General features: G+C 46.9%; 1 protein-coding gene across 3 annotated transcripts; it reads left to right on the plus strand.

Annotated features, from left to right (window-relative positions):
• The first annotated feature begins 1,201 nt into the window (after positions 1-1,201).
• PDP1 (pyruvate dehydrogenase phosphatase catalytic subunit 1) lies at positions 1,202-10,628 on the plus strand. 3 transcript variants are annotated; one of them, XM_081116867.1, is made up of 3 exons: positions 1,202-1,318; positions 2,030-2,064; positions 5,840-10,628. In XM_081116867.1, exons 2-3 carry the CDS (start codon positions 2,034-2,036, stop codon positions 7,498-7,500), a joined length of 1,692 nt encoding a protein of 563 aa, XP_080972993.1. In that variant the 5' UTR covers positions 1,202-1,318; positions 2,030-2,033; the 3' UTR covers positions 7,501-10,628. The 3 variants fall into 3 exon arrangements, with proteins under 3 accessions (XP_080972993.1, XP_080972994.1, XP_080972992.1); XM_081116868.1 differs by lacking the exon at positions 2,030-2,064; XM_081116866.1 differs by lacking the exon at positions 1,202-1,318 and having other exon boundaries at positions 1,986-2,064.
• The last annotated feature ends 738 nt before the right edge of the window (positions 10,629-11,366 follow it).

The raw sequence follows: 11,366 nt of genomic DNA on the forward strand, positions 1-11,366 counted from the left end.
CCGGGTTGGGAGGAGCCGGCTCCTGGCACTGTTTTCAGTACATAAAGTTCCTCCTTTACTACATAAAAACCAGATAATGCAAGATCCACGAAGGTCAGCTCCGCGGCGCGGTGCCCACGACGGTTCCCGGCCGCGCCCGCACCTGGGGACCCCCGCCCGCCAGTGCCCAGGCTCGGGCAGCCCAAGGGGCTCGCGGGGACGCCGGGCGAGGGGGCGCGCGGCCCGGCTGCCGCTGTGAGCCTCGCGACGCCTCGGCCCCTAACGCGGGGCGGGGATGCGGCGGGACCCCTCGAGACGCCGCCCCGTCTGCGGGCTGCCGGCGCCGCCCCAGACCCAGGCGCGCCCGCAGGGGCGGAAACCGCGCCTCACGAGGCGGAAATGACTGCGAGCCAGGTCCTGACTCGCCGGGCGTTCCTCCCGCTGCGGCAGCTGGTCCTGCCCCCTCCCCGGTGACCGCCCGGGGCCCTCCCCCTCCCCCTCCCCGTGACCGCCCGGGGCCCACGACGCGGTCCTAGTTTAAAGCCCTGAGGACACGTGAGCGCGCGCCCGCGGGCGGGACACGATTCCTGCGCCGCCGCCTCTCCCTGGGACCCGAGGGGTGTCCATTAAACACCCCCCGAGTGAACGCTCCCAAAGTCTGCAAAGTGCCAAAGGAGGGGGGCGACCGACCGGACGGGGCGGCGGGGCGTTGGTCTCCCGTCGGGCGGGGCGCCGCCCCCCGCGGCCGGCCCCCGGAGCCCCAGCCCACCCGCCAGGCCCGCGGCCGGGCCCCCGCCGAGGTGCCAGGGATTCGCGGAAGGCCGCCCGGCGGGAGCGGCGCGTCCCCGGAGCCCGCGCGCGTGGGGCCGCTGCGGCCGCCCAAGCCCCGCCTCCCTCCCGGCGCGCCGCCAGCCCCGCCCCGCCCCGCCCCGCCCCGCCCGCAGGGCGCCGGTCCCCGGGGAGGCACCGCCCCGCCGGGCGCGGTCACGTGAGGCGGGCTCGGCGCACCAATGGGCGGCCGGCGCCGAGTGGAAGGGCTCCTCTGACCCCCGCTACGTCACAAAGCCTCGGGGCGCGCACCGCCTTCCGCCCCGCCCCCCGCCGCCCGCGCTCCGCCCCGCCCCCCGCCGCCGCGCAGCCAATCGCGAGCCGGGCGGGGCCCGGGCGCAGGGGCGGGGCGAGCGCGGCGGGAGGGCGGCGGCCGGCGGGCGGGGGCGCGGCGCGGGGCGGGGGCGAGGACGGCCTCCGGGAGCGGCGCCGGGCTTTGTGGAGGCAGCGTCGGGTGGTGCCCGCGGCCGCCGCCTCGGGGAGAAGCAGCGGCTCGCGCCTGCCGTGCCCGGTTCGTATCCCCTCCTCCGGCCCGCGCCGCCCGCTGGAACCCTCCTCCGCCCGCGCGGCTGTGAGGGGCGCGTGGGGCGCGGCGGCCGCGAGCGCGCGGAGGGAGGACGGGCGGCCGCAGCGGGGCAGGGACAGGCCCCCGAGCGCCAGGTGTGCGCGGGCCGTGGGGGCGGCGCTGGGTCCCGCGGGGGGGCGAGCTCCCAGGAGGTGCGGCGTCTGTGCCCGAGGGTCGCCCCCGGACACACCCAGGGGCCCGGGTGACTCCGCGGGAAGCCCCCCGCCGGCCGCCCCCGGTCTGCACTGGAGCCGGGCGCAGTGGGCCCGGCGGGCGGGGGTTGCCGCGTGCCCGTGGGCGCGGCGCCCGGGCTGGATGGAGGGGCTGGTGCCCGGGCGCCTCTGCCCGCGTCCGGGCCCCCCCGCCGTGGGCCGCGCCTCTGCCTTTCCCGCGGGCTCGGCTGGTTGGTTCGGTCTCCTTGTCCCCCTCCCGGCCTCCCTTTCCCCCTCCGCAGCCCAGCCGCGTCCCCGGCCCGGACCGCGCCCCTCCCCCGCCCCCAGTCCCCCATCCCCCCCTCTCTCCCTCCCCCTCCCCCTCCCCCGCCCCGCCCGCTCCTCTAATGAGCATCTCTGCTTTGCTTTCAATGGGCCGCCGCTGCTGTCGCTGCTGCTGTCCGCGCGGGTTGTGGATGTTGTCGGCTCCGTGTTGTCATGACAGGAGAATGTGTGTGTGCCCCGGGCCCAGGCGCATTGGTAGGTATTCACTTACAGACCTGCCCGCGGGTCTTTTTTCTCTAAGAAGAAAGAAAAAAAAAAATCAGTAATAATTTTTAAAAAAAGACCTGCGTTGGGTACCCTGGAAGGATGGTGACTGACTCTGTGTGTGGATGGCTTTAGGCGGGTCGGGGTGGAATTAAGGGGCGAGGTAGATGGGAAAGAGGGCGAACCGGGGCAGCCTTGATGCCTCGCGGAGTGCAGTTTGCAGGTAGGACAAAGGGAACCGATCAAACAAGTGCTGGCTTGGGGCTCTGCGTCTTCCCCGGGAAACCGGTTTCTTCGTTCACGTAGGGATAACGGGAGCTGTGAAATGGCTAGTAGGCATGTTTAAGAAAATGCTGAAAGATCGCCGTCTTTATGCAGGGTGTTGAATGCAATAGGATTACATAAACTGAGGTTATGACATTTAATAACCAGTATAGATTTTTTTTTTTTAATTTTTGTCTTAAAGCTTTACAAGGCTAAAGAGCTCCAGGATCGGTGCGGTGACGGCATTGCCTAATTAATTTGTTCTGGGGGTTTATTGATGAAGTGGAATCATTTCTTGGCACAGACTCTGCTGAGCACATCAGTAAGAATGGGTCTCTTTCCAGTTTCTGGTTGCAGTGCATCTTTCCTTATTAGTCATTGGCGAAATTGGCAAAATCTGCCCAGGACAAAGATGCTGCATATAACATGGCTAGGTCAGGATCACGGGATGGAACTTTTCAGTGGAAACATGGTCAGAAATCACTTGAAAATTAGACACCAATAGCTGGACCTTGTTGCTGTTCAAGGGCTTTCTACTTCGTTTATTTAGCTAGTTCTTCAACAGAAGTTGTTTTCATGGGTTCTTTGTTGTTGAATCACCTAATATTTAGAAAATTAGAAAGATGCTCAGTGTTTGCTCATGTATGGTTTCTGAAAACGTTTGAAAGTACTTTGACTTCTAAGGGATATCTAATCTGTTGGAGAGAGACTATCACTTGTACTGGTGATGACAGGACACTCAATCACAGAGCAGGTTTTTGTGAATTTTCTCTTTCCTAAGAATGTGCCTTTTGAAGGCATGTTGGGAGTTGGGGGATTGGGATGCAAGCTCAGCTCATGTGCTAAACTGGATAAGTGAAAGGTACAGTTGATAAAATTCACTCTGGCTTTTGTTTTCAATCTCGAGAGCCTTTGATTGAAGGAAGGTTGTGTATTATTTGGGCATTTCGTGCTCGCTGTTTGAATGTACAGTGTTATTCCAGGCATTTACTGCACGACCCATTAGTTCTTTTGCCACAGTATTTCATTCATTTTGCAGTCAGCTACAAAAGCAGCAAATTTTTCAAAACAAAGCAATTTAAGGAAAGTACAGTTCCTGGACTTGTTATTCCTAATTAGACATGGTACAGGGTGAGAGCAAAAGTGAGTTTACAGTGTGAATACATGAAATACAGAGTTTGTTCTTGTGTTGTTATTTACTAATCATTATTATTTCCCATAAGAACTACTGTAAACCTACTTTTGCCCCACCCTGTATAATGAAATCCTGTTATATATCTATCAAACCCCTTTTCCAGAGACACACAGTATTTTGATTCAGTCTACATTCCATCAGAAACATACTTACTTCCTCTAGGATTAAGTTTTAAAGTAAGCACAAATACAAACTTAAAGTTATGGAGAAACTTTCTTTTCATTAAGATTAGCATCTGTTTACATTTTTAATAATAGAAAATCTTTATACAGAGCATGAAATGAGTTAATGTGCTTTCTGTGTGCAAACCTAACAAGAGATTTGGTTTATGTCTGGAAACCAGTATCTTGAGGCCCAGCATTTGAGCGTATCTCCTGGCTCAGTCATGTACACTTAATTTGGATGACTTTCAGGTATTCAGTTTGAAGTACTGTTATTTAATTGGTTGGATTGCTCTTCTGGAATTTCTATTTTTCATGCATTTTAGAATGCTTGCTTAGTTGTTGATCTTATTTCCAAAATTCTACTCATTACCTTTTATTGCTTGCTCTTGTCTTCAATTTTGTAAACAAATCCCTTCTTAAGTAGTGCAGTTAAAATAACAGTGCTTTCTATCACTTGCAAAAAGGGTTCTGTATGGCTGGCTTATGCACCGCTTATTACTGAAGCAAACAAGGATCAGCTATTATTCAGTGTTTGGTTTTCTCTGCTCCCCCCCTTACCACTTTTTCTCTAATTCCTCTTCAAAAGGGGGTATGCAAAAAATAATGTAATATATAGCTAACACTCTGTGATGTTTGTCAATTTTTTGTTCCTTAATGGGCTTAACCTTCGGAAGGAATAGGTGATATAAGATTCACTTGGTTTTATTTTCCTTATTTTTGTTTACTATATTTATTTTCTTATTTAAAGTATCTGTAAAGCTTATTTCTTTATAGGCCAAGTGAATACTTTGAGGCAGTACCTTAAGAATTCAGGGGAAATGTTATTGAGGAAGAAGGAAGACTTTTTTCTTGCATAAATTGTCTGGGTTAATGGTAAACGATTAAATTTTCTACATAAATGCCCCGCAAAATCTTTTCAGTGTCATATGCTGAGTGATATGATATAGATTATAATTCTGTACCTTTTTTATCTAAACCTTAGACTGTTAGGGTATTATTTTACTATTGTTTATTGCTTCCCAAGGACAAATACTTTTCTTTTTTAATGGAAAAGGAAATATTTTTCTAGTGGTGAATTCTATTTGGGATCCATAATTGATGAAAGTAGTATTTCTGTAGCTTTCCCTTATGGCTGATAAGCAGAAAAAATGCTAGCAAGTAAACTAAATTCCAGAACTGAGACTACGTTACTTCCAGTTTTGGAGCTACTAAAATACTTAAACTTTTTTTATGAAGGACACAGTAAAATTAATGAATAGATGAAACCTGCATTTGATTTCAGAGCCTTACTCCAACAAACACTTATTAAGGCATAGACTCCTGGAAGGGGCCTTAGATAGCATCTGTTTTGATGTGTTCCATTACATCTTAGGAAAGCGAGGCCCAAAGAAGTGAGCCAGCTTTTCCACCATAGGTTGGTGGAAGACCTGTGTCCCTAAGCTCACCAGATTGGTGCAGTGGTCTAGAAAGGGTTATTTGCAAGGCCATTCCCTGGGGTGTAGGAAGGGAACATTGGCATTTCTCTTCATTCATTATGTAAAAATGTTTGTGCATGTTATAATGAACATTATGTTGATACAGTAGTCTATGTGTATAACTTAAAAGTGGTGCATGAATATACTTATGTTGGGGGTGCATCCTAAGACATTTTTGGTGATAGCGATGTGTAATCTAATGCTGACAGTTGACCACAGGTCTAGAAATAGGATGTTCGTAAATGGGAGAGAGGTCCCTGAGCAGTGTGGAAGATCCAAGGCCTTTTTTAAGGATGGAGAGTGAGAAAGGTGATTGGCCAGGTAGACTGCCACTGCATAGTGTTATGTAACATTCATCTCCTCAGCTCTCCCAGCTAAATCTATTATGCATGGTGCACAGTTTGTGCTACACAAAGAAATACGATGAAAAGAGGAAAGTAAAGCTGGACTACCATTCAGTCCTGGCTCCATTAGTGATTGGGAACTGTGCTCAGCAGAATATACCTTGTAGAAATAATACGTGATGTGGGTATAAAAGACAGTGCCTCCTAGCACAGGGCTTAGTAAGTAGGTTCACCTGCTAAATATTCGCTGTAAAAGCAAAGCTAGATTAAGTAATCTGAAGTATAACTTTTTCTTTGTGTGTGCCTGTGTGATTTGTGTTGTAGGCATCCCAGTCAGAAGTGCCAGCCTGCCGCTGTTCTCTGATGCCATGCCAGCACCAACTCAGCTGCTGTTTCCTCTGATTCGGAACTGTGAACTGAGCAGAATCTATGGCACTGCATGCTACTGCCACCACAAACACCTCTGCTGCTCACCCCCCTACCTGCCTCAGAGTCACCTGAGGTATGCACCCCATCCAGCATATGCGACCTTTTGCAGGCCAAAGGAGAACTGGTGGCAGTACACCCATGGAAGGAGATATGCTTCCACACCTCAGAAATTTTACCTCACACCCCCACAAGTCAATAGCATCCTGAAAGCCAACGAATACAGTTTCAAAGTACCAGAATTTGATGGCAAAAATGTCAGTTCTATCCTTGGATTTGACAGCAATCAGCTACCTGCAAATGCACCCATTGAGGATCGGAGAAGTGCAGCCACCTGCTTGCAGACCAGAGGGATGCTCCTGGGGGTTTTTGATGGCCACGCAGGCTGTGCTTGCTCCCAAGCAGTCAGTGAAAGACTCTTTTATTATATTGCTGTCTCTTTGTTACCACACGAGACTTTGCTAGAGATTGAAAATGCAGTGGAGAGTGGGCGGGCACTGCTACCCATTCTACAGTGGCACAAGCACCCCAACGATTACTTCAGTAAGGAGGCCTCCAAATTGTACTTCAACAGCTTGAGGACTTACTGGCAAGAGCTTATAGACCTCAACACGGGGGAGTCGGCTGATGTTGATGTGAAGGAGGCTCTAATTAATGCTTTCAAGAGGCTCGATAATGACATCTCCTTGGAGGCTCAAGTCGGTGATCCCAATTCTTTCCTCAATTACCTGGTGCTTCGAGTAGCATTTTCTGGGGCCACCGCTTGTGTGGCCCATGTGGATGGTGTCAACCTTCATGTGGCCAATACTGGCGATAGCAGAGCCATGCTGGGTGTGCAGGAAGAGGACGGCTCTTGGTCAGCGGTCACTCTCTCTAATGACCACAATGCTCAGAATGAGAGGGAACTGGAACGGCTAAAATTGGAACACCCAAAGAATGAGGCCAAGAGTGTGGTGAAACAGGATCGGCTGCTTGGCTTGCTGATGCCTTTTAGGGCTTTTGGAGACGTAAAGTTCAAATGGAGCATTGACCTTCAAAAGAGAGTGATAGAATCTGGCCCAGACCAGTTGAATGACAACGAATATACCAAGTTCATCCCTCCTAATTATCATACACCTCCGTACCTCACTGCTGAGCCAGAGGTAACCTACCACCGATTAAGGCCACAGGATAAGTTCCTGGTGTTGGCTACTGATGGGTTGTGGGAGACAATGCATAGGCAGGATGTGGTTAGGATTGTTGGTGAGTACCTAACGGGCATGCACCACCAACAACCAATAGCTGTTGGTGGCTACAAGGTGACTCTGGGACAGATGCATGGCCTGTTAACAGAAAGGAGAGCCAAGATGTCCTCAGTATTTGAGGACCAGAATGCAGCCACCCATCTTATTCGCCACGCTGTGGGCAACAACGAGTTTGGGACTGTTGATCATGAGCGTCTTTCCAAAATGCTGAGTCTTCCTGAAGAGCTCGCTCGGATGTACAGAGATGACATCACAATCATTGTAGTTCAGTTCAATTCTCATGTGGTAGGGGCATATCAAAACCAGGAATCGTGAGAGCTTACCCTGGCGCTTCTCAAATAGATTTAAAGGACAGATAGATCTTTTAAAAGATACTAAAGTAATAAACATTTCCAGTGGGTGTTCTAAGCATTTACCCACTTGATCTTCTAGCTGGTCAAGAACTCCATGGCCTTGGCAGCAGGGTGGCAGGAAAACGAAAGCGTCTTTGGCTCAGACCTCAGCTCCTGCACTTGAAGCAGGTCAGTTCCTTCTTGCAGATTTCTTGTGACATTGGCTGCTGTATCAGTCTGAAAAAATTAGGATGACCTGGCAAGTAGGATCTTGATTAGGTCAAAAGCAAGAATCTTGGTGGGTGTCTTTTCTTGGTAAAAGAAACCGTACTGTTGACACCTGCAGGCTTCTTTTGTCCCTAAGATTCCAGTGTACGTGAGAACATTTATTTATTGCATGATTTCCTAAATATGCAATCTATGCATTACTTATAGAAATTTATTTTACCCTGAGGTGGTTTCCAAATGCAGTACTTTAAGCCATAAATGACCGAGAACCAAGCAATCTGAATTTGTGTTTGTGAATATTTGGAATGCCTTTGAAATGGAAAAACAAACTGCTCACTTCCCTACCCAGTTACCTAATGTCACTGACACACATTTTGCCACACACTTGAAGACAAAGGTTTTTAGTTTTATCTACTCTTATATTGATGTTAAATAAAGAAAAAATAATTTTTTTAGTTTGTATTAATGAAAAGCTTTATTTAGTTTGAAATAAAAGATCCAGAATAAAAAGAAGAGACTGGTAATGTTCAACCGTTGTCCTGTGTAGCCACCAGCACATCACTTCTATCGGGATTCCCAGAGGCCCGGCATGCTGTCATGTCTGGGAGGCAGACTGCTGCTGGTAGATCGTACTTCTAATTTCACAGGGATGAGGGTTTTCATCACTTGGAATGTTAAGGATGGCATAAAGTAAGTTTAAATATCAATTTGGGGAGTAAGTTACCTTTGGCTGTTGAGACAGGACGACAGTTTTTGGCTTTCCCCACTTAGACGTGTCAGTTAAAATATTTGGTTTAAAAATTACTAATTGCTTTTTATATATTGTAGCTTATAAATAGGAGTGTTGAGATATATACATGAGACATTTTAAAAGGTAATTATTTTGCATGCCTGATGCTTAATAGAACACAGCATCAAGTGTTATTTGCAGCAGTCTCCGTAATTATATGCAGTCCCTTCTGATGCTTTATTAAAGTAAATGAAAATAAACTATTCAAATTGGCTTTTGGGGGAACTTATTTGATGTACATCAAGTGGCATTTTGTTCCTGTGTTTAATGGTGATCTGTGTACAGCTGTACATACATTTTCTTCACTTATCCTAGCAACACTATTAAGAATGGCTATGGCTATGTTTGATATCCATATAGATTTTAATATAAAACATGATCAGCTTTCCCTTGTGTGATTAGTTGAAGGGTGTTTAGGAGTCCTTTCTGATTTCTGTAGAGTATGAATAGATGACCAAGGACTGACTGCCTGTGGACTGGACACTAAAGCATGGTAGACCCGACTGCAGTGCTTGTCCCAGCTGAAGGATAGACTCAGGAAGATTGCAGCTCAACATCGTGTAGTGTTTGTTTCCTGAGGTCTTTTCCCCCCTTGTTTTTTGTTTGTAGTGAGGGTTTTTCTTCCATGAGCTTGGAACTTTTTTTCTAGGCAGCACTTACGAAGAGGAAAAAGGCTGTACTATATATTTATTTCTAAATGTTCTGACAGAGACTTATTTCTTCTTTTAACGAAAAAACATTTCTTTTTCTAGTGAAATAAATGTAGAATTTCCCTTGAACACCGTCCCTGAAGAGTTCCATATTATATACTTAATAAAGTGCCATCTCTATATAGTACAGTGTATATAAATTTAGCTTACTGTGGTCATAATCAACATCGTAATTTTTTTTTTTCTTAATACTCACCCGAGGATATGTTTATTGATTTGAGAGAGAGAAACATGGATCAGTTGCCTCCCATACGTGCCCCAACCGGGAATCCAACTCGCAACCTAGCTATGTGCCCTGACCTGGAACTGAACCCACAACCTTTTGCTTGAGACAACGCTCCAACCAGCTGAGCCACCTGGCTAGGGCAACGTAGTAATTCCTACTATCACACAAGAAACTTGGTCTGCAGTCCAGAAGCCAGTCTACTCCAGAGTGAGAATGCAATGTGGAATTCAAATTGTTGAAATGAAAATAATTGGATGTTGGAAATCTGAGTGTACTATCATCTGAAAGCAGTTGTGATTTTATTGTAATTGGTTGTCACTATGATGTTACATAGAATTAAAGAAGACGTATAACCTTTCCTTGTATTTAGCCTTTCTTAAACTTTTATTATTTAAACTTTCTAACATAGGTATCGACTTCTTTATTTATATTTAATCAATGGCTCATGATATTTATAATATGCCCTTCACTAGTTAGATGGAATTGTGGTATAGTACACAGTACTTGGTGGAAAAACTGTCTTATAAAAGATTATCTGTGTGAACACAAAAATATATATGTAATATACAGAATGGTTAGAGAAATGCCCACAATGAATTAAAGTTTCATATCTGCTTTCTGAATGGCCTCTGTTGGTTTTTTAAAATTTATTGGGGTAACATTGGTTAATAACATTATATAATTTTCAGGTGTACAAGATTATAATTTGACATCTGTACTATTGTGTGCTTACCACCCGGAGTCTCATTTCCTTCTGTTACCGTATATTTGACCCCCTTTAACCACTTGTCCCCTTCTCACACCCATGCCCCTCTGGTAGCCATTTTATTGCCCCTCTCTGTTGGTTTTCAATAATGGTAAGGCTCATCAGATTCTTCCTGTGATGGTGCATTATACTTAACTTTAGGATCTAGTTAGACAACTAGTACTTTTTAAAAACAGGTATTTTAATTCAATAAAATGCACAGGTTTTACATGCATCATTTGAGATTTGGTGACAGTCCCAATAAAGATGTAAAACTTCCATTATTCCAGAAAATTTTCATGCCCTTCCTAGCTAATCCCTTCCCACATAAACTGTTGTTCTGATTTGTATCACCATAGATTAGTGTTGCTTGTTCTAGAAATTCGCATAAATAAAATCATATATGTACGTACTCTTTTGTGACTGTCTTATTCCATCTCTTGATACTCATTTGAGTATATTCATAGTCTCATGGTCAAGGAGCATTTCCGAGTATGAAGATCAGTTTATCCAGCGTTGATAGGCCTCGTTCCTCTCCTCCCCCTTTAAAGCTGTCTTTTAGATTAGCAGTTCTCAGGAATACCGTTTGGTTGAAGTGTAGCTTTAACTTCGCAAATACAATTACAGATGAGCTTTATCTTCTGGACCTTAGAGAGGACTTTTTTTAAACCCCCTTTAAACAAGTGATGAAAATTTTTCATGGTGGAAAGTTTGGAAGGGTTAGAGAGTGGTCCTTTGCTATGGACGTCTCTCTACCTTTCCCACTGAGAATTTTGTTGAGTTAATTAAATTCATTAAATGATTGAGCTAATGGCTTCCCATAAGAACAAGGCAAATTACGCCTTGTTTCTTGATGGCCTTGATTTATGACTCCGTCAGCCCTTGCTCTGCGATTACGGATGGGGAAGGAAGTGGCTTGATGCTGACTGTTAAGTTAGGACTGGGATGGCATGACTAACGAGGATTTCTGCTTTTATCCGAGAAGGAGCTTCCCTGTTCTCTAGCCACACGTGCCTAAATATAGGTCATTGTTCGCCTTGTCCTTGGGCATAGCAAGAGGCTTTAGGTAACTGTACCCTTAGTCTGTAGGTTAACATATCTTAATTCTGACCATTTTCATAAATAATAAAGTAATTGCTGTTTCTTAGAG

This window comes from Miniopterus schreibersii (genome assembly GCF_964146895.1).
Source record: "Miniopterus schreibersii genome assembly, chromosome: 17".
NCBI lineage: Eukaryota > Metazoa > Chordata > Mammalia > Chiroptera > Miniopteridae > Miniopterus > Miniopterus schreibersii.

What these genes read in the sequence shown, in the direction of transcription:
- PDP1 (XM_081116866.1), top strand. Translation starts at nt 2,001, where the DNA reads ATGTTGTCGGCTCCGTGTTGTCATGACAGGAGAATGTGTGTGTGCCCC. An exon ending in CCCCGGGCCCAGGCGCATTG is followed by an intron (nt 2,065 to 5,839) that starts GTAGGTATTCAC and finishes TTTGTGTTGTAG; the next exon opens with GCATCCCAGTCAGAAGTGCC.